The sequence below is a fragment of the Diceros bicornis genome, chromosome 12, assembly GCF_020826845.1.
Source record: "Diceros bicornis minor isolate mBicDic1 chromosome 12, mDicBic1.mat.cur, whole genome shotgun sequence".
Classification (NCBI taxonomy): domain Eukaryota; kingdom Metazoa; phylum Chordata; class Mammalia; order Perissodactyla; family Rhinocerotidae; genus Diceros; species Diceros bicornis.
In genome coordinates, this window is record NC_080751.1 from 31,092,102 (window position 1) to 31,113,016 (window position 20,915).

The 20,915-nt window shown below is 32.2% G+C and overlaps 1 protein-coding gene across 10 annotated transcripts in view; it reads left to right on the top strand.

The window, feature by feature from the left end:
* Positions 1-20,915, top strand: part of CCDC88A (coiled-coil domain containing 88A) — a 113,026-nt gene that overhangs the window by 29,792 nt on the left and 62,319 nt on the right. For all 10 annotated transcript variants that reach the window (XM_058551214.1, XM_058551215.1, XM_058551218.1 and 7 more), the window contains exons 4-7: positions 4,769-4,838; positions 6,849-6,907; positions 15,636-15,719; positions 17,291-17,431. In XM_058551214.1, coding sequence (XP_058407197.1) covers positions 4,769-4,838; positions 6,849-6,907; positions 15,636-15,719; positions 17,291-17,431 — 354 coding nt within the window. The remainder of the gene's footprint in view (positions 1-4,768; positions 4,839-6,848; positions 6,908-15,635; positions 15,720-17,290; positions 17,432-20,915) is intronic.

The following is a 20,915-nucleotide window of genomic DNA, read 5'->3' on the forward strand; positions in this document are numbered from 1 at the left end:
GTGCGCGCACTTAACCACTAAGCCATGGGGCCGGCCCAGATCAGAAAATTTATTGACTGTATACTTCATTATGTTTAAGTGGCAATTCAGACCTTTCCAAATAATCACTTGATCCATAGCAAGCATCTTTTTGTCTTGCAATAGATATTTAAAAATTTTCAAGTCATAAAATAATTAAATTATAGCTGTTATGTAAAATTACCTAGACTCTTTGATTTTTTAAACACGTTATTTTTATTCCTGTAAATGAGGGAGAGAGATAATTTGATTATCACAGCATAGTTTACAAGTAAAACTCTTAGTCCATTTTTAGAACTCTGTCAGCAGCTAGTGTTTGGTATGACTACACTGTCTGTAGCTTCAGTAAGTACTAAAGAAGCCAGGTGGTTCTTCATCTACCATTAAAATAATCATCTGAATCATTTGAGGCCCAAAAAAGGAAAGGACACTTTACAATTAGGAAATTTAAAGTTATTAGGAAGTTTTTGCATGGTTGATGTCACTAATGTTAAAAACAAAAACCAGGTCTATCAGCCATAAAAAAAGACAAAATTGTCTCATTTGCAACAACAGGGATTGGCCTGGAGGGTATTATGTTAAGTGAAATAAGCCAGAAAGAGAAAGACAAACACTGTGTGATCTCACTTATATGTGGAATATAAACGAACACATGGACAGAGAAAACTGTATTGTGGTTACCAGGGGCAGTGGGGGTAGGGGGTGGGGACAGGGGGTGAAGAGAGACATATATATGGTGATGGACAAACAAAAATGTACAACCCAAAATTTCACAGTGTTATAAACTATTAAAACATCAATAAAAAAAAAACAAAACAACCAGGTCTAATACCGTTAATCTAGTTTCCAGAGAAAGCAGGTACTTTTTAAGGTTTTTTTTTTAACATCTGTTATAATAAACAAAATTTGGAGTATTAATAAAATTCAGTATCCAAGGAAACAAGACCCTTTGTTTATTATGCAACAAATGCTTTATAGTCCATCATATTTTTGACACTTTGGTCAGATGTTCTTTCCTTTTAATGCTATTCATTTAATTTTTTTCTATAGCCTACTAAAATATGATAAAATAGTCTTAATTATTTTCACTAGTGACATAGATAAAAGGACAAATACAAATAGTATGATAAATGTAATTATGTTTGAATTTTTTAAATAGATTATAAAAGTCTCAAAGGAGAGACTGTCAGTCTAGTGTATTTTAGAAATCATTGAAACCCATATTTAGTACTATAGAAGTGTGCAGTTTTAGTAACAGCATTTTGCTCAGTGTGTGATTCAGGAGAGGGAAATGAACCCAGACCTTTGCCAGAAGTGTTTAACTTCTTACTGTGAAGGAAGTGTTATGGATAACTTATAGGAATAAGGAGAAGCTTAGTTTAAGTTATCTTTGAATAGTAACTAAATAATGTCTATGTCTGGCATAAACTTGAAATAGTCTTCCTTACTATGCTTTAGCAATGTGACCTTTAATTCACAGAAACTTGTAATATATGTCAATAAAAAATGTTTTTAGATGGTCAACTAAAAAATATAGTTAATATACCATTTTTTATAGAAAAGTTATACGAAGCCAACTAAAAGTAATAGGAATGAAATTACTTGTAATATCTTTCAATGCACCTCTACTACTGTTTTCCTATTAACATAATCTCTCCCAGTTCTTTCTTGTTCTTTTTATTAAGTGTTGTTCATCTCCAGATCTTTCTGGACTATCTTCATACCAGGATAGAATTTCTACCTGTTCAGTGAAACTTTCATTTAGTTGTCGTGAAAAGTCTCAAATTCTCTGTATTGGAATACTACAAGTGTTATTATACAATAACTTTAAAAAGTTATAACCTTCGCCTCATCTCCACCTCCACCAATACTCCTTCTCATTCCCTGCGTCATTTTTATCCTTAGCACTTATCACCAAAAACATTTATTTACTCATTTTCTGTCTATTCCTACTAAAATGTAAATTCCATGAAAGCAAGGATTTTTGTTTGTTCATTACTATGCCTCCAGTATCTAGAACAATGTCTGGCAGTTAATAGACGTGCAATAAATATTTGTTGAATGAATGACTGTCCTGATTTTCTCCAGACTTTCTCCTCTTTCAGTCATATTGCTAAAATTCTTTCTCCATACATTTTTTATAGGTTTCTTATCACTTTAGTAACTAATTCAAGTATCTTCATTAGTTAATATACATATATTATCATCCTAACCCATCAATTAATTTATTCCTCCTACTTAACCAAGTCATATTTATCTTGGGCTCATTTATGTATTCTTTTTCCATTTCTTTAGCATTTTAATGATGAACATCTTTAGAGCTAGGTGAAGTCTGGGAAATCTGGGAATGATATAATAGAGCTTTAATAATAATAACAACAGTTTTTTTAGCCTCTGATATCTTTTATGTCTTGTATATTTTTTAATGTTACTTGTAAGATTGAAATAGGGAAATAAAAGGAATTTTTATAAAAATGTAGCTAGAATCCTCTGGAGAATCCATGGGACCAAATAGAGATTTTTAGAATAGTTTGGGTTTTTTAATTTGTATAGTTCTTAGCTGCCTTATCTAATATTAGTACTTTCAGACTTACCTTAAAATTAATACTTGGAAGTAAAGTAAAAGGTAAATTTTTTTTCCCCATTAACTCTTATGTTTGATAACCTTCATCATTTTTTATAACTTTATGCTTTTGTTTCATTTCCTACACTTCCCAATGAAAGTCACATACTTACTAAGTCATGGAGCTGAAATTTAAGCCTAGGCATTCTGACTTGACTCTACGGAAGTACATTATACTAAGCATTCAGATTTCGCTATATTAGAGTATAATTTTGGATACATGAAGGTAAGTTTGAATTTAGCAATTTGCATCTTCCAAATATAATCAAACTTCATAGTGTAAAGGTCAGACTGTATTAACATATGAGGTCATTGATAATAACCATGGGGCGAAAGGATATATGAGATTGCTTTCATCTTTAGGGAGAGGCTGAGTTAGCATGAGACCATGCATGGGGTGACAGAGTAGGCAGGAAATGGGGAGCCAGCTGAAGAAGAGGATGCAGGAAAGAGGTAGTAGAGCAAATTGAAGATTACTGTTCATTTGGACAGTTTCCTTATAACAGTGTACCAACATAGAATGTTACATCATAAATCAATAAAATAATTGCCTTTGAAATATAAGTTGATGTTTTCTGGGTGCTCCATCAGTTTTGACTCATGTTACCCCAAAATAAGTGGTGTCAGTGAGAATTATCTTTTATCTGTGAAGTTGTGGTAACGACTTTTTCTAATAATTCAAGATGAATGTGTACCATGATGCAAAGATAATTTTGCTTCAAGGGAAGGAAACTAAAAATTAGAATGAATTAGAAATTTGTTACTTTAAGTCCATTTAGCTATTATATACTTAGCTATAGCATATTCTATCTTGAGATAACTTGCTTTTAACTGGAAAATTCATTTGTTAAATACCTGAATTCAGTATTAATCCTTGAAGTAAATGATTTTAGCAATTTTTGACACTTAATATTCTTAATTGTATTTATCTAACATGATGGACATATTGAGTTATGTACTTTTCTTTAAATATGTGTATGTTTTTGGTGGTAGTTTTTTAAAGAGCTAATAAATATAATGCTGAAGAAAATTTTTTGAAACTTTGTAAAACATATCTATAAAGAATTATGGATAAAAGATTAATTTGAATTAGCCTCTGATGTCATGCCACATCCTGGCTATGGAAAATGCTTCAATGGATCTAGAATTACACATCTTTAAAAAGCAATACTATTAACTTTTCATGGTTATTCACTTCCTCATCATAGTATTAAGTAAAGAATGATTCAGAAAGAATTGAATACTTAGAAAAATTTATTCCTCAGTAGCTAGTTATATTTGAATATGTAGTGAAAGCCAAATTGCAAAGAAACTCCCAGTTATTTCTGTAATCTTGCAAAGATGCAGTAATATCACATGACACCCATCAGTCCCATAGTCGAATTCATCGCAAACCCTTTGTAGCATGTCATTGTTAGTGCTGGTAATGACAGACACGATATGTTCTCTCATTTCCTCAAAGAAGAGGTAGTATAAACAGAAAATGCATACTTGAGATATTACCTAAAAAGAGTAATTTGAAAGTGTTCAATTCTTTTTGAATCATCCCGTACCTTCGGAATGTGTATATATTCTTGTCACTAAAAGTTTGACAGAAGTCAAACGAAGTAAAACAACTATTGTAAATAGAGGAGAGAAATAATGATTCACTGAGGAAGAGCTCACTTTCATGAAATGATCATAAGACAGGATTTTTAATAAAGTAACTAGCTTTCTTAATTTTAACATCAGTTGATATTTTTAGTTCCCTCAGAGAGAAGTAACAACAAGAGTACACATGCTTGATCTTTTATTGAGGAATCTTGTTTAAATATCTAACACTTAAAAGTCAGATTTCCACATAATAAATATTAGAGCAATTCAGCTTGGACACTTTTATTTTGTGGGCATTTGATATCTTATTAACTTAAGGCTATCTGGTATTATAATTTTAGTTATTTAATTCATTAACTTAAAGTTATAAAAGATTTAAAGACCTTACATTGTTTTTTCACATTTTGTTTTTAACTTTTTTAATTGCCATATAGCATACCTACGGAGAAGTGCACAAATCATAAGTTATAGCTTGTTTGAGTAATTGCCTAGTCAGCATTACCCATATAACAACCTTTGGGTATCTTTTTACAGGAGACTTTGCAGCAATTGATCATGATGTCATTGCCAAATGTCTTAATCATTGGCAAAAATCCATTTTCTGGTAAGTATTAAAATTAGTATAATGTGATAGTAAGGTCTTATCTTTGTGTAATACTATAGTGCTTACCAAGATCTTGCTTATTTGCATTAACATACTAGGTTGTTGATGACTCTATGGGGAAAGTTGGAGGTGATACTCCATTTTACAGGGAGAAAATAAACTTAGAATATTTGTAAATTGTATATCGGACCAGACATACATTTTACATTAAGTCCAGTATTTTTTCAGCTCTACCAAATTGATACTTTTCTGTGGTGATTTTTAGTGTCCTCTTATAAACAAATATAGAAGATAATGTAGTTATAAGCTTAAGGAACATAACCGTAGAAAAGAAGTGATTTTGAAATGATTTCTAGGTTTCTGTTCAGATATCTACTATCTACCATTGCCAGAGTTGTTTGAATCTAAGGTTTTACTGATTGATGTGTTGTAATTTCTGTTAAACTACTTCTGGATGGAAAGATGAGAAACAGTTTCTTAAATTATTTAAATTATTTTCTTCAAAACTTTATGCCCTTGACCAGATTTTAAATGTGACATGTTCAGAGTTTTAATTTTTGAATAATTGGGGAAATTAGCAGCTACCTAACATTTTCAACAAAGACTTATTCTTACATGTAATAATACATGTAACTGAAATCAAGTTTATCTTCTCCAAACCCCAGCCCTACTCTCAGTCAAAACAAACCAAAATAAGAACTAAAATCAAACAGTTATTTTTATTGAGGAAACTACCAATTAGATGGGGTGAATTAGGAATTTAGAGAGACTTTAGAGATATTCTGGGATATTTGATTATACAAATTAAAAAATGAAAAAAATATTTTATGTGTAGAATGGAATTATTTTCAATTCCACATGCATTTAGTAATTACCTACCAAGTTATAGGGACCAGGAATATAAAGAAAATGGTCTGTGCTCTGGAGGAGCTTGTGTTTTGGTGAGAGATACACAGATTACTGGGAAATCATGTAATAATTAGTACAAAATAAAGATATGTAAAAATATTAAGGCATATGAAACATGGATCCATTAATAATTCTTAAAGTTGGCAGATTAGTGAGGGTTGGGGACCATTGGTGGTTGGGTCAGGGAAGACTACACAGAGATGTTAGAGCTGTGCCTAGGATTCTGATTAGTAAGGAGTTCATTGGAGGGATAAGATATAGGGAACAAAGACAGGCAGAGGGAGTAACAGAAGTTAAGGCAGAGGAGTGTGATGTATACTTGTTTGGGAAAGGGTGTTTTGTATGGGTCAGTGTGGCTAAGAAAGTAGGTTGTTTTGTGGAGAGTAGGAGGAAATGTTTGAAAAGAAGATTTGGACTTTATCATAGACAGATTGGCCTGATGGTGAAGTTATGGCCCAAAGAAGTGACATCTTTTTTGCCACCTGAATGTTTTAAGAAAGTCTGAATTGAATGCTGTTGGACAGTGAATGTACTTTCCAGTTCTGTTATGGACCATTAACTTTATCGAGCTTGTTATATACATTTATTTTACTAGCCTCACTGTAACTGACATGTAAGGTTTTGATCCTTATAAATCTACACAGTGGAAAACCATTTAAATTTTGTAGGTAGATGAATCATATAAAATAGGTGTTTTAGAAAGAAAACACTAATAGGCCTAAAAGAAGCGAGACCTATTAGGAACCATTTTGGCTGACTTTGTGGCATGCCCCTATATCAGCAGTTGTTAATTTGGTGTGCTGGTATAGTATGATCATTTATGGAAAAGTAGTAGATTTATAGTTAGCATACTTGATTGCACAGAGCCTTGAAGCCTATTTTATCTGTACGGGGGCCCTTCAAAATTGAGATCCTTGCCTATTTCTTCTGCTATTATCCCATTGTGTACACATGTAGCTGTTTTTTTGAATTCTCCATTGTACTTATAGATTTAATCCTTTGGTCAAGTTGTTGTGAATATTACCTCTAGAGGTAATGCTACCAATGTAAGAGAGTTGAACCAAAGTGAAATGTTATACTTAGTAATTGTTTTTATTTCAGAACAAGGCACAGAAGAAGTTAAAAAGTTGCTTTTACTTTTACTGGGTTGTGCAGTTCAGGTAAGTTAAAATATTTCTTCATATTTTCATTTTAATAACTTCTTTATATATTTTTTCAGGCTCTAGTTTCTGAAAGACTTAAGGATGGGCCATTGGTTTTCAAAGTCTATGTTAGAAATTTTTTAATAACTGTATAACCTTCTAAGGAGATTTTGAAGAAAAATATTTATTCTGTTATTTTATTTCAAACTTTAGGTACGTTATCAGTCATATCATTTAAAGTCTTTAATTATTTTTCTTTTATTCTAAGGCTTCTAATGGCCCCAGGTTTTTCAGATTTCCTTAGAGGTACCCTTAAAAACCACTCCCAAAACATGCTTATAATATATGCATGCCATGTGTATGTTATAGAAGAGAAGGGGGATTAACAGTAAAAAGGAAGTAGAAATTATGAAAAATGTTTTAGGAGTCTAGGTTATTATTATATTGCCCTTTTGATCAATGATTATAATAGTAATAGCAGCTGTGATTTATTGAATGCTTACTTTGTGTCAGATATGATCCCTTATATAGGTTTTCTCATAATATCTTTTTTCAGAGAAGAAGATTGGTGTTTGGGTAGGGTGATCCTACCTAAAAATAAGTTATCCAAATTAAGACACTTGTGAGAGTCAAAAACAGTACTATTAACTATTATACTGGAACTGCATGTGTAAACTGGGACTGTCACAGAGAAACCAAGATGGTTGCTCTAGATTTAGGTCATATTGCTTGTAGGACAAAGAGTCGCGATTCAACTCTGGTCTGGCTTCAAAACTTATTATGCTATGTTGATTTTTCCTTTAATCAACCATTGTTTGGATGAGTGATTACAGTGTTCCTTTAAACTATCTCAGTTCTTTGTGGAATAAAGTTATTTGTAAATAAATAAATGATGTGACCACTAGTAATTATATATACATATGCCAGAAATTATATATCGAAGAGAGTGTTCGCTTTTAGAGCCAACTGCTTGGGTGCTATATACTTATACAATGTATGTTATTCAAGTTTTGTACTGTGTGATACAAGTGTTTATAATTGATTAAATATTAAGTTAAATATAGTGTTTGTAGTCATTGCTATTCTAATTTGGTCATCAGATCCTGAGTTAGAAACACAGCCCTTAATTATTCACAGCCTTTGTATACATTTGCTTTTAAAAATACCCTCTGTTGAATGTTATATAAATTTAGATAACATAGTGATAGCATATATTTGACTGTTATTGCTGGTTACTAAAATTGACAATGGGAATGGAGCAGAACCAAGGACTTTTTTAATGAACAGGTTAGAGAAAGCCGAAAATATTAAACCGTTAGAAAAATCTGTTCTTACAGATTTTTACCATCTGTAAGAACAACAGAAAAAGACTATAGAATCTAAGCTTCTTCCTTCTACCTTACTATTTTCTGTAACTTACATGATAGTATCCCAGATGCTGGAAAATGAAAAGGGTGGCAGAGAAATACCATTCTTTTTCCAGCAAGCTATAGTTTTGATAGGTTACCCAACCCAGGCTCTTCTAGTTCTGCCAGTGGGTGTTTCCTAAAGAAATTTACCGAGAATTTTTTATGTTTGAATGACTGTTGATATTCAAGTTTTAAAACACCTTCTATCATTTTACTTTACCAGTGAAGTAAAGAAGAGTTATGAACTAGGCATGTTTTTCTTAAAACTACTTAATGAAGCCATGCTAGAAATCACCAATTATCATAATGTCAGATATGTACATTCTTCTCACTGATGCACAGAACTAAATGCTGCATAAATCAAAAAAGTGTATACATAGACTTACCCTTGTAATGAGCCTACCTTCTAAAATAGTTTACATTAATGTCAGCGTGTAATATAAAAGATTTTCCAGCAATGCTAAGTAAATATTCTTAGTTTTTCCTGTTAGTGTGTTAGCTGGTTATGATTACTTGTACTTTAGAGTCACGTGATCTGGGAAGGGTTTTGTAAGGTAGATATTATTTCAAATGGTTATTGGAAAAGGGAGGAAGAATATTTGGATGGATTTAGGTATAAGAAAAGGCACAGAATGGGAAAATTGTGTAAAAGAATAATTATATAAATAGGCATCCGTGTGACACTGTAAAGTGAGCTAGAAAATAAAGGTTATTTTGAGATGTTTAGAGAGAACAGGGCAGTGTGAAGGTAAGTTTTAAGGTTGAGGGGAGGAATTTATTAGTTTTATAATTTTTTTTAATTTCAGGGGAATGGTTCAGAAAGCACGTAAATGAACTATATTAGCAATGTGAAAGAGTGACTTGAGGGAAGTGTGGTTGGAGTCAGTGAAGAGTAATCTATAGCAGTATATTTGGAAGATGTCCAGAACCCAGGGCAGCAAATTTATGTGAGATTAAGAAAGAATAAATACAGGCAAGTTAATTTTTTCGTAGTAAGAGAGGATAGGTTTTATCAATTGTGGAAAACAGAGCAAAGACTCAAGGAGACCATCATGCTAATCCTAACCTGTGTCAACATCATTCAAAGTTTTTATAGAAATGAGGACGTGGCAAGGTTGTCAGACCTTGGTCCTTGATGTGCAATGAGTTTATCAAGAAAACTGTAAACCAGTCTTTGTATATACTTTATGTCTTTGTAGTCACAGCAGAATTTTTTTTTTTTTTACTTGAAAACCCTTGAGACATGCATCTGTTGTGGTGCCAGAATGGCAGATCTCCCAAGAAAGGAGGAAGGATCCAATGTTGAAAAATATTTGTTCATTCTGTATTTTTTAAATGTTAATGACCTGATTTTTTTGTGTGTGTGTGAGGAAGATCAGCCCTGAGCTAACATCCATGCCAATCCTCCTCTTTTTTGTTGAGGAAGACTAGCCCTGAGCTAACATCCGTGCCCGTCTTCCTCCACTTTATGTGGGACACCGCCACAGCATGCCCTGACAAGTGGCGTGTCGTGCTCTCCCGGGATCCGAACCCAGGCCGCCAGCAGCGGAGCGCGCACACTTAACCACTGCGCCATGGGCCGGCCCCCAGTGACCTGATTTTTTTAATGCTCAGTATGTACCAGGTACTGTAGTAAAGGACAGGAACGGGGATTTTTTTTTTTTAATGCAAAGCTCAAGGAGTTTCAATTTTAAAGGCAGACAGACCAAACAATAACAGTACGAGGTAATAATTACCATAATGCAAGATATATTGGTGCACAGAAGAAATATTTTCTTAAATCTGCTTGTAGTGTCAGGGAATGCCTCTCTCAGGAGATAATATTTGAAATGAGAGCAAAGATATTGAGATAACAACTTGTCAGGGAACATCGAGTCTGACTGGAATGTAACATGCGTAGGGGAGAATGGCAAGAGATTAGACTGGAGAGTTGACAGGGATTGGGTCACAAAGGACTGGGTTGGCCATTTTAAGATAGAGTTTAGATTTCATCCTACAGGTGTTTGGGAGCAACTAAGGCTAACGACATTGTGTGTAACTATCAAAATCTCCTGTCAGCCTTCAACTGTGACTATATGAACTATTAGAAATCTTTGTTGATACTGAAGAGCCAAAATGTACTTGAGGACAAAAAACTGTTGATGAAACCAATCAGCCAACATGTATTGTTTGAACACTTTCTAGAACATAATCTCTCTTACAGAAAATCTGTTCATCTAGTAGTTGAACAGGTTAAAATTCTGATGTTTAGTATAATATATAAGTAAGTGGCATAAATATGTTTTTCCACATCAGGATTAGTTTTTATCTGTTACAGCTTGTGATTTGTAGATAGAAGTAGCAAGTTAAAGTTTTCTGATATGATACCAGAGTCTAAGAATTCAGTGGGCCATAAGTTTTAAAAGATGTTATATTCATAAAAAGAAATAGAAAAGGAAGCAAGCATCAGGAAATTAAAAAATGTTTTTCTTCTTTTGAAGAAAAAATTATGAAATTCTTAAAGAGAAGCAGCATTCAAAAAGAATAAAATTAGCCACTATCCAACGATCTTACCTCACAGAATAAATGATAATACAGACTTTTTTATCCTTGATTGTACATAAATATAAGCCACAGGCATAAGTTTGAATATGAAAATCTGTTCAAGGCCAGGGCTTGGATGTTTTCATTATTGACTAACTAAACCAATCCATTTCCTCCAGAATCTTTTTTAATGGATAACACATCTCCTGAACCACTTCTGAGCATCAGCTAGAATTTTCACAAATGATGGCTTTGCGTCCCAGCCCTGAGATAGCTGAGAGATTCCCAAGCAAAATTATCCTCCACAGAAGGACAAATTTTTGCAGTGTGTGTTGTTTGGATATTTCTTTTTTTGAAGATGATGTAAAATTCACCCCTTTTCAACAGAACTTAGGTTTTATATCAGTGCTGGCTATTCAGTAACCAAAAATATTACTTATTTTGGACTTTGGCCAGGTTGCATAGTACTGAAAGTAACTGAGTGTCAAGTGTGGTTGGAATTACCATTTTGACCTTTATGTGTGCCCTTACAAGCAATTCTAACCTTAGTAGTTGATTCAGAAAACCAATTTTGAACTTGTTCAGCTTGAGGGCTACAATCTGTTGTTTTCCTGCCAGTTATCTGTAAAACATCTTAAAAATTAGCATTTTAGAACATTACTTATTGTATTACATTTTTGGGAAATAAAACAATACATAACTTCTAGCCAAGGCATTTCTTTTTCTGAGAATACATGAAAATAGCAAATGTAACTTAATTTAAAGAGGGAATTATTTTGCTGGTATTGTTTTTTAAATTATTATTTTTGTAGTTGTGGAAAAATAAACGTAACATAAAATTTACCATTTCAACCAATTTTTAAGTGTACAATTCACTAGCATTAAGTACATTCACATTGTTGTGTAACCATCACCACTATCCATCTCCAGAATTTCTTTCATCTTTCCTAACTGAAACTCTATACCTATTAAACAATAACTGCACATCCCTTTTGGTCCCAGCCCTTGGCAACCACGATTCTACTTTCTTTCTCTATGAATTTTACTACTTTAGGATGTCACATAAGTGGAATCATACAGTATTTGTCCTTTGGTAACTGACTTGTTTCACTTAGCATAGTATCTTTAAGGTTCATCATATTGTAGCACATGTTGGAATTTCCTTCCTTTTTAAGACTGAATAATATTCCATTGTATGTACATAAAGTAGTCTCCACTTATCTGTGGGCATTACGTTCCAAGACCCCCAGTGGATACCTGAAACTGCAGATAGTACTGAACCCTATATATACTATGTTTTTCCTATACGTACATACTTATGATAAAGTTTAATTTATACATTAGGCAAAGTAAGAGATTAACAACAACAACTAATAATACAATAGAACAGTTATTACAGTATACTGTAATAAAAGTTACCATAGATCTTAGCAACCTCAGCGTACGATTTTTTTCTTATTAAATGGAGAACTTTCACCTTTCACCTTTCACTTAAAGGAAGCATTTGACAGCTTCTCTTTGGCATATCTAAATTACCAGGCATAGCACATTGGGGCTAGTTTTAAGCAAAATAAGGATTACTTGAACATAAGCACTGGGTGACAGTTGATTTCATAATCAAGATGGCTGCTAAGTGACTAACGCTGGATGAAGGGATGATTCATGTCCCAGGTGGGATAGAGTGAGATTTCATCACGCTGCTCAGAACATCACGCAATTTAAAACTTATGAATTGTTTATTTCTGGAATTTTTTTATTTAATATTTTTAGACCACAGTTGACCGTGGGTAACTGAAAACTGCAGGAAGCGAAACCACGGATGATGGGGAACTCCTGTACCACATTTTATTTATCCATTCATCCATTGATGGACACTTGGGTTGCTTCTACTTTTTGCCTATTGTGAATAATGCTGCTATGAACATGGGTGTACAAATAGCTGTTTGAGTCTCTGTTTTCGGTTCTTTTGGTTTCTGTCTGAAAGTGGAACTGCTGGATCATATGGTAATTCTGTTTTTGATTTTTTTAGGAATTGCCATACTGTTTTCTACAGTGTCTGTGGCCGTTTTACATTCCCGCCAACAGTATACCATGGGTTCCAATTTTTCCACATTCTTGCCAACATTTATTATTTTCTGGGTTTTTTTGTTGGTGATAGTCATCTGTGAAAGAGGAAATTTTAATTTTTCTATTTTTATTTCTTTTATGTGGCTTATTTTAGTCTTTGGTAGAACTATGTTCTGTTCAGTCACTAGTGTTCTTATTTTATTGAAAACACTATACTGTATTCCTTATTTTATTCTTGTTCAGTAGCTTGTTTTGGGTGCCCTTTCCACTATTTTAATGTAGTTTTTCCACATAAGCTTGTCTTCTTTTTTTAAGAGAAAGCACTGAGAATAGCAAGTGAAAATATGAGGAATTTGAGGAATAATGTGTTAAGAGCATAAACTCTCTGGTGGAAGATATACAACTTTAGGATTAATGTAATTCTCCCTCCCCCACCACCTCCCACCCAAATAACCTTCTTACTCTTTTCCTATATCCCAGCTTCCATCTTATATTTTTGGAGTATCATGGTAATCTGCTGGCTTAGGAATCAGTTATTATAATAGAGTTCAAAGTAACTTTAGTGCCCATAACACTTTAAGAACTTTGTATAAAGGTAAAAGAGAAATGCATACAAAATAATGCATACTTAATTTTAAGTGGAAAAACAATTTGCAGATAATTAGTCTTCACAAGAGTCTTTATAGCTGGAAGTAAAACTATTTATATGTCTGTTTTTAACACCAGACTTTTTTTATGTTGTAGAGCTGGGCTGTCAGTATAGTAGTCACTAGCTGCGTGTGGCTATTTAAATTAAAATTAATTGCAATTAAATAAAATTAGAATTTCAATTTCTTAGTTGCACTAGCTACATTTTAGTACTCAGTAGCCACATGTAGCTAGTGATTACTCTGTCGGACAACACTGATGTAAAACATTTGGTCTGATTATTCAGCTTCAAAGTTTGAACCTTCTCTCATTCTCTTTTCCATCTTAGTCTTTCTCTTTTCTATCCTTCAAGATCCTATGAAAGTCATTCCGTATTCTTTAAGAAATCCTAACTTATTTATAAAGCGTTTTCAGAAATCATAAAACCTTTGAATAAAGATGAGATTTAATAGAAATTGTGGGTATTGTAAGGGTAAAGGAAGAATTCTCATTGATTTGTGTTGAGACTGTGTTAAAGGGTGAGCTCCTAAAGATAGTATAAATAAAGAAGCGGTGGCTCTAGGGCTTAGAAAAGGAAAGTGTATCTGTTTAAACTGAAGGCAGACAAAGATTTGCAGTTGAATTAGGGGACCCTTCAGTGAGACATAGTCATTATAATCCTAACATTTTGTGTGTTCATCGGCTCAGAAACTATACATAGGTCAATATTTTTTGGAAGCATTAAATTTAAAAATTAGGGTTACCATACCTAAAAAGTTAGTTATTTTATATTTGCTACAATTGTACATCAGAAAGTCATTTTTAATTATTCTCATTAGGCCTGTCAAATATAATTTACTAGACAAACAAAATTCTTGCTTTTAAACTCATCCCATCCCCCCAAAACTCTGACTTCCTAGTCACAACTAGGAATTGTACGTTCCTGGTAATTTAATTTTAAATATTGTTAATCATCCTAATAATTTTGTTTTTACAGAATATAGAACTTTCTGCACTGATGGGAATTGGTTTAATTGTGTTAAATTGTATGGCAATAGAAATAGAATGTTATGATTTGATATAATAAATGTGTAGAGTATAAATCAGAACCTTGCTAAGTTTCTTAATGATCAAAGAACCAGTTTTTCTTTTTGTGAGTACATTGTCTTCACTAGTAGTTCAGTAATTGGCCCAGGAGATGCAACTAAGCTAGACAAGGCGGTGCTGTCTATTTTGTATGCACTTCTCATTTGGTAGCTGCAAGAATACAGTTATACTAACAGTTGGATTGCAGTATAAGAGATGTAGACGGAAGGTGGAGATTAAGATGCATGTTAAACTGCTATTCAATACTGACTGGAAAGAAAAAGATTAAGTTTCCATTTTAATATTTTTAATTTATCTAAAGCTTTTAAGAAGTTGCACAATAAAGAATTGCTGCCTTTATTCCACTTGATACATGTGTACTTCTATATATATTCTTAAATTTTGCCCCTGGTAACTTTATGTTATTTTAGAAACAAATCAAATATTTATTGTATTACCTTATAAATGTTGAACTGGGCCACAAAAGTAGGTTTCTTTTATTAAGATTGATAGGATGAAGATGTGAGAATGAATTGTAAGCTTGAAGTAAAAATTGCTTAAGAGTTTTTTTTTCCCAAGAAGAAAGGCTGTGTTGTTTGATAATAGCCAAAGACTGACTGAGCATTTTGGCTGTATTCCGAATTCTGCCACTGACTCACTGTGTTTTTTGGCAAGTAACTTATCCTCCCTGAAACAAGTTCTTGATTCTTTACTTCTCTGTTTGTAAAGTTAGCATAATAATATTGTACTGACCTCAGAGGGGTTGTGTAATGGTTTCCCGCTTCAGAATTTTCCAGCATAAAAATAATATAGATTTTCAATGCCTTGCTTTTTAAATAAATATTTCTAAATTGTCATCTTTTTATTAGGTAAGAATATTAAAGAGACCATTTAAATGCAAAACAAAACAAAACCCTCATTATACTGTTCAAAACAAGCCAGGCTTTTTAGTTTGATGAGTTTTTAGTTATTTACAGCATATTAAGGACTATACCCTATAACGTATGAATGATCGTTTTATTAATTTCTTTTAGTGTCAGAAAAAAGAAGAATTTATTGAAAGAATTCAAGGTTTAGATTTTGATACAAAAGCAGCAGTTGCCGCACACATTCAAGAGGTAATAACCTGTATACAGTTTTTATATGCATTTTATGAAGGTTGTGATATGTTTATTTGTATATGTCCCCAAATACTAACGTCATAGGATAAGCAAGAACAAATCAAGGTCAAATATAAATGAACCCTGCTTTTAGACAAATTGTCTTTTTCTCTTTAGAGAGAGCTTCTTAGATGAATCATCTTATACAGGGCACAGTGCTAGCTACAAATGTACTGTTGCCTTTATCCACAGGGACATAGGGAGAAAGTGTTATTTGAGGAATGAAGTATATGTCTTTGTTAGCACAGAATGAATAGTATAGTAAATGGAAGCAGCAGAAAGTGGATCACTGCCTGTCGTCAAAACTAAAGTGAGGTAAGATGACAACCTTAGTATTATGTCATCCCAGTGATTTTCTTTTGAATGATGAATTCACACAGCGTTATTTTTATTGATGATATTACATGAATTATAAACACATTAGTGATTTGCAACATTCATATGAAAACTTAAATATACAACATATTGTGCAGTGTCAAATAATTGAAGTTAATATAATTTATTTGTTAAGATTGCTTTTAAAAGCTGCTGTTTCAGTATCTATCTAGTCTTGGGCTTTTAATCTTGTGTGCTTAACAAGACTATTTAGAGCGAGAGCGTGTTAAATTTTACATGTTGACTAGAGAGAGGACTAAGGAAAGGGAAAGAGAATTTTTAAATAGTGAAAATTGGTAGTGTTTAAAATATTTTCTATTTAATGTCTTTGTGTTCCATATGTCGTCTTTTCTCGTAGTTGACATTCGTAGAACCCAGCTTTTTTGTTGGTAATATTATTGTCAACGGTAAGCATATTAGTACTCTACAAGATACAATTTTATTGGTAGTTTCTATTTATATAAATGTTTTTATATATAAAATCTTTGTATTTTATTTTGCATAAATGCTAACTATTGCAAGTTACTAAATTTGCCACCATTCTTGACAGTGTTATTTTTGCTGTTTATTGTTAAAGCAAAAAAGTTAAAGCAAAATGTCAGAATCACAGCAAGAAATGGAAAGCAAGAAATAAGTATTTCACTTATATAACTTTTCCATTCTTTTAAAAATCTTTATTTTGGGAGTCGTTTTCTCCTAAGGTTCTATAATAGTGTCATCTTCAGAATCTATAAAGACTTAGCTTTTCAGGTATAAAGATGCAATAACATATATCCTACAGGAGTAAAAAATTTTTGGTTTTGAATTCAAGTACAATAAATTTAGTCTTATCTAAAGAAAAGTTCAATTGATTTTGTTAAAGCAGGTTATCAATATTACTTTGCCTTAGGAATGCCTTGAATTAAATATTTTATGTTTTAATTGACTGGAAAATAAATATAAATTCATTTAAAGATTATATTTAGTAAAAATAATTTTTAGTAGTAGTCTTTTCATCATTCATTAATTTCAAATGTTATTTGGATATCATATTTGCTTTTCATATTTTTATTATATGGGATATATAATATTTGAGTTAATTTTGTGCTAAAATGAAATAGATTTTTAAGTATTAGTCATTTTTTAAATTGTTTATTTTGGTTGTTTTTCTAAAGGTGACCCATAATCAGGAAAATGTGTTTGATCTTCAGTGGATGGAAATGACTGATATGTCTCAGGAGGAAATAGAACCACTCTTGAAAAATATGGCATTGCATCTAAAAAGACTTATAGATGAGAGAGATGAACATTCAGAGGTTTGTAAATTTCTTTCAGTATATTATGAAAATTTGCTTTCCAAAAAAGAAAAAACTAGCTTCATAGATTTTTCAAAATTGATACTCTGTTTCTTAAGGACAGGTAATAAAGTACTATATGTCTTTTTTTGTGCAGCACAAGAACCAGAAAAGATATATAAAATCCCCAAATTGCTAGTAAACAGATTGCAATTAGGTTTTCTTTTCTCCTTTCCTTTTAAATTATTATTGTAATTTTGTTCCTGTGTGTTTTTTAAGTCATCCCCATAGCTCTGGCGACAGTACAAAAGTGTGAAACTGAAAATATCATTGATGTACGTGGAAAAATCATTGCCTTGAAGCATAAGAATTTGCTTAAAGTTAATTTCTTAATTTTATTGCCACGTTTTGAGGTTGGAAAAATAAGTGTTAATAAAAGTAGAATAACAGGTGTTCTGAATAAAATATCCCACAAAAGGTCTCAAATGTTTGTAGTCAGTATAATGAGGTGTGATTTTAAAAAAGAGAATTATAAGCTCCTTTAAAAGAGTACTTTGCCTTTTAAAAAGAGTGAAATTGCACCAGGTTTTTTGCCTGCACTCTTTGAAGGCAGCTTGTAATTTTTAGAGGAGTCTAGACTTCAGTGCAGTGGTAGTGAGTAGTATTTTCTTAACAGTTGACCAAAGTACTCTGCCATTCGGGAGAATATATAGCTTTCATCAATTGTTCCAGGAGAGACGGTTTTGACCTTATTCATAGAAAATTTGATTACTCTTGGGACTAGTGAAAGACTACATAGAAGGAATTCCGAAATATTTTTTTTCTGAATAAAACTTTCATGTCTCTATAGAGTATATTAAGTTCTGATGGGAATTTTCAGTTTTTCTTCAGGCATTAAAAGAGAAGAAAATATGGAAAATAAAGAAATATTTTAGAGCAACAATTAAATTTTTTAAAAATCTAAGACACTGAAACCAAAGGAAGAAAAGAGTGAGTTGAAAAACATCCCTAGCAAATATTAAACTTATCCTGAGATTTATATTATTTCATTTTCAATCTGATATTGGAACCATATGCTGTATCTTCTTTTTGTATTAGTGTCTTTTCACTGCTTTATTCATTTTCTAGAACATTTGTCTATTTGTATTTCAGGATATCAAAGGTATTTTGAAAGGTGTCCTCCAACTTCTGAGGAATTACTTCTACAAATGTATACTTTGGTTTCATGTGACTGATGGACACATATAAATTGTTTGATCTCACTTGAAGTGATTAATATGGGGTGAAGGAGGACATTTCTCCAAAATGTGAATAAAATACTTGTCATTACATGATCTGTGTCAAAATTAAAAGGAATATGAAATACTATATAGAGTGATTATTGGAAAAACCTTTTAAAATCTGTTATCCTGCCTGATTAAGCATTATAGTTGAATTTGTTTTTCTAACAAGGAAAAAAAAGTGGTCACATTCTCTTGTCTCAGGTATTCCGGAAGCAAGTTGCTAGTTAGTTTAAACTGAATTCTCTGGGGAAAAAATTTTCAATTTGGGTCACCAGTGTACTAATTAGAAAAGATAATTTAAAATAACTGTGAAAAATATTAGACAAATCTAAATACAGTATGTAAATATAATAATTCTGTATCATTCAATTGGATTGAAACAAGTTCTTATTTAGATTTTCCCTTTAACTTTTTTTCTGTTTTGGTTGATCCTTTATCATAATTGTTTCACTTTAATCTAGAAAGTATAATTTGGTCCCTCTGTTTTTAATTGCTCTTCACTTTTTTATTAGTAAGGCTGTGTAAAAAGTATTTCTTCCGTCCTCTCCTTTTACTAAAAATCAAATAGGAGATTTTAATGAATTTAAAATCTTTTTATTGGCACTGTTCATTTTATGCCAAGCTTTGTGTTATAAGTTTATCATATACTATCATCTGCACAATAACCCCCCATTTTATAGATGAAAATACTCGCTCTCAGAGAAGTTAAGCTTATGTTTCTACCATTATAATACCCTTGCCAAAATCTATGATTGTGCTGAGCACATCTCTGATTCTTTTCCTTAATAATGAGTTCCATATGTAGAATTATTAGGGCACTTGAATGTTTTTCTTAGCATTGATGTATCTTTTTACGATAATTTTTCAGCATATATTAATAAATGCGTGCTTTTTGCAAGATCTTGTGCTAGAGTGCTTGGGAGCAACAACTGACAAACTTTCAAAAAAGAACCAAAGATGTTACAATCTAATAGGGAAATTATTTTAATAAAATAATTAACTGTAATAATAAATTTTGAACGTGTTAAGTACCAAAAAGAGACATATATCTAAAGACTATAGAATTTAAAGAAGGAAGATGTTACTTCCAACTGCTAGTGGAATGTCTAGGATTATAAGGATCAGAGAAGGCATATGAAATGAAAGTCATGCTTTAATGACATTTCCTGTCAGATTTTTTGGAAAATGTTTGGAGGTCTTAAGCTCAAGAAACTACCACCATTAGAGAAAAGTCCAAATGTCTACATAATCTTTAATGGAAAACACCTCTGAATACTCTTAATTCTTAGTTCCTGGTTTCTTTTTTTCCTTTTTTCTGTTTAAAAAATATTTTGCAGCCCATAGTTCTCTTGTGCTCTGTTTGTTGGCATCTGGAAGCTCTTGATATCTCCATTTCACCACCTACTAAGTTCAAATGTAGTATGTGTCTTCAGTACTTTTCTTGAGTTCTCCATTTTGTGAATCACTCGGTTAAATATTTTTGAGCAGCCCTTTTTGTGCTCAGTACTCTGCTGGATAAGATCAGAGATACAAAGGAGTCATAACAAAGATTGTATCTGTTTTATTGGAAAAAAACACATTGTAAATGAAAAATGTAAGGTAGCATATAATTAAATTTTAATTTATTTGTGTGTGAAACAAATGTTTATTATATACTTACTATGTGCAGGTAGTATTGTTAGAGTCGGGAGATGTTAGAAAACAAGATTAAAGATAATTGAGATAGTAAGAAAAGATACAAATAGAAGTTGACTCCATTGAAGTCCGTAGGCTGGACTACTATAGAGATTAATGAAGCTATTCACGGAGACAGGAAAGTTGGGCTGGGCACACGGGTAAGTGGATAGGATGAAGTAGTGTTAATGAATATATAAACTACCCTTCAAAGAGAAGCATTGAAAGAGAAATAGAAGTAGCAAGAGGGAAATGTGATTTTTTTTTTCCCAAGATAGAAGAAACTTGTATATCTTTGAAGAACAAGGAGAAAAAAGCCAACTGAAGATGTTATAGAAGTAAGGAATTTGTGTTGGGAGCAAGGGATACATAAAAATGGAGGCATTCATCTCAGGTGGTTTTGTTTCTTTGACAAGTTGGAGGAGAGGTCATTTGTTGGAAGTGGTGATAGCAGTTTGCAGTATGAAGCTTAAGTGGAGAAAAGGGAATATATTTACAACAGCCATTGTGGGGAAATTTGCTGGGAAATCAGTAAGATTTCAATAAAA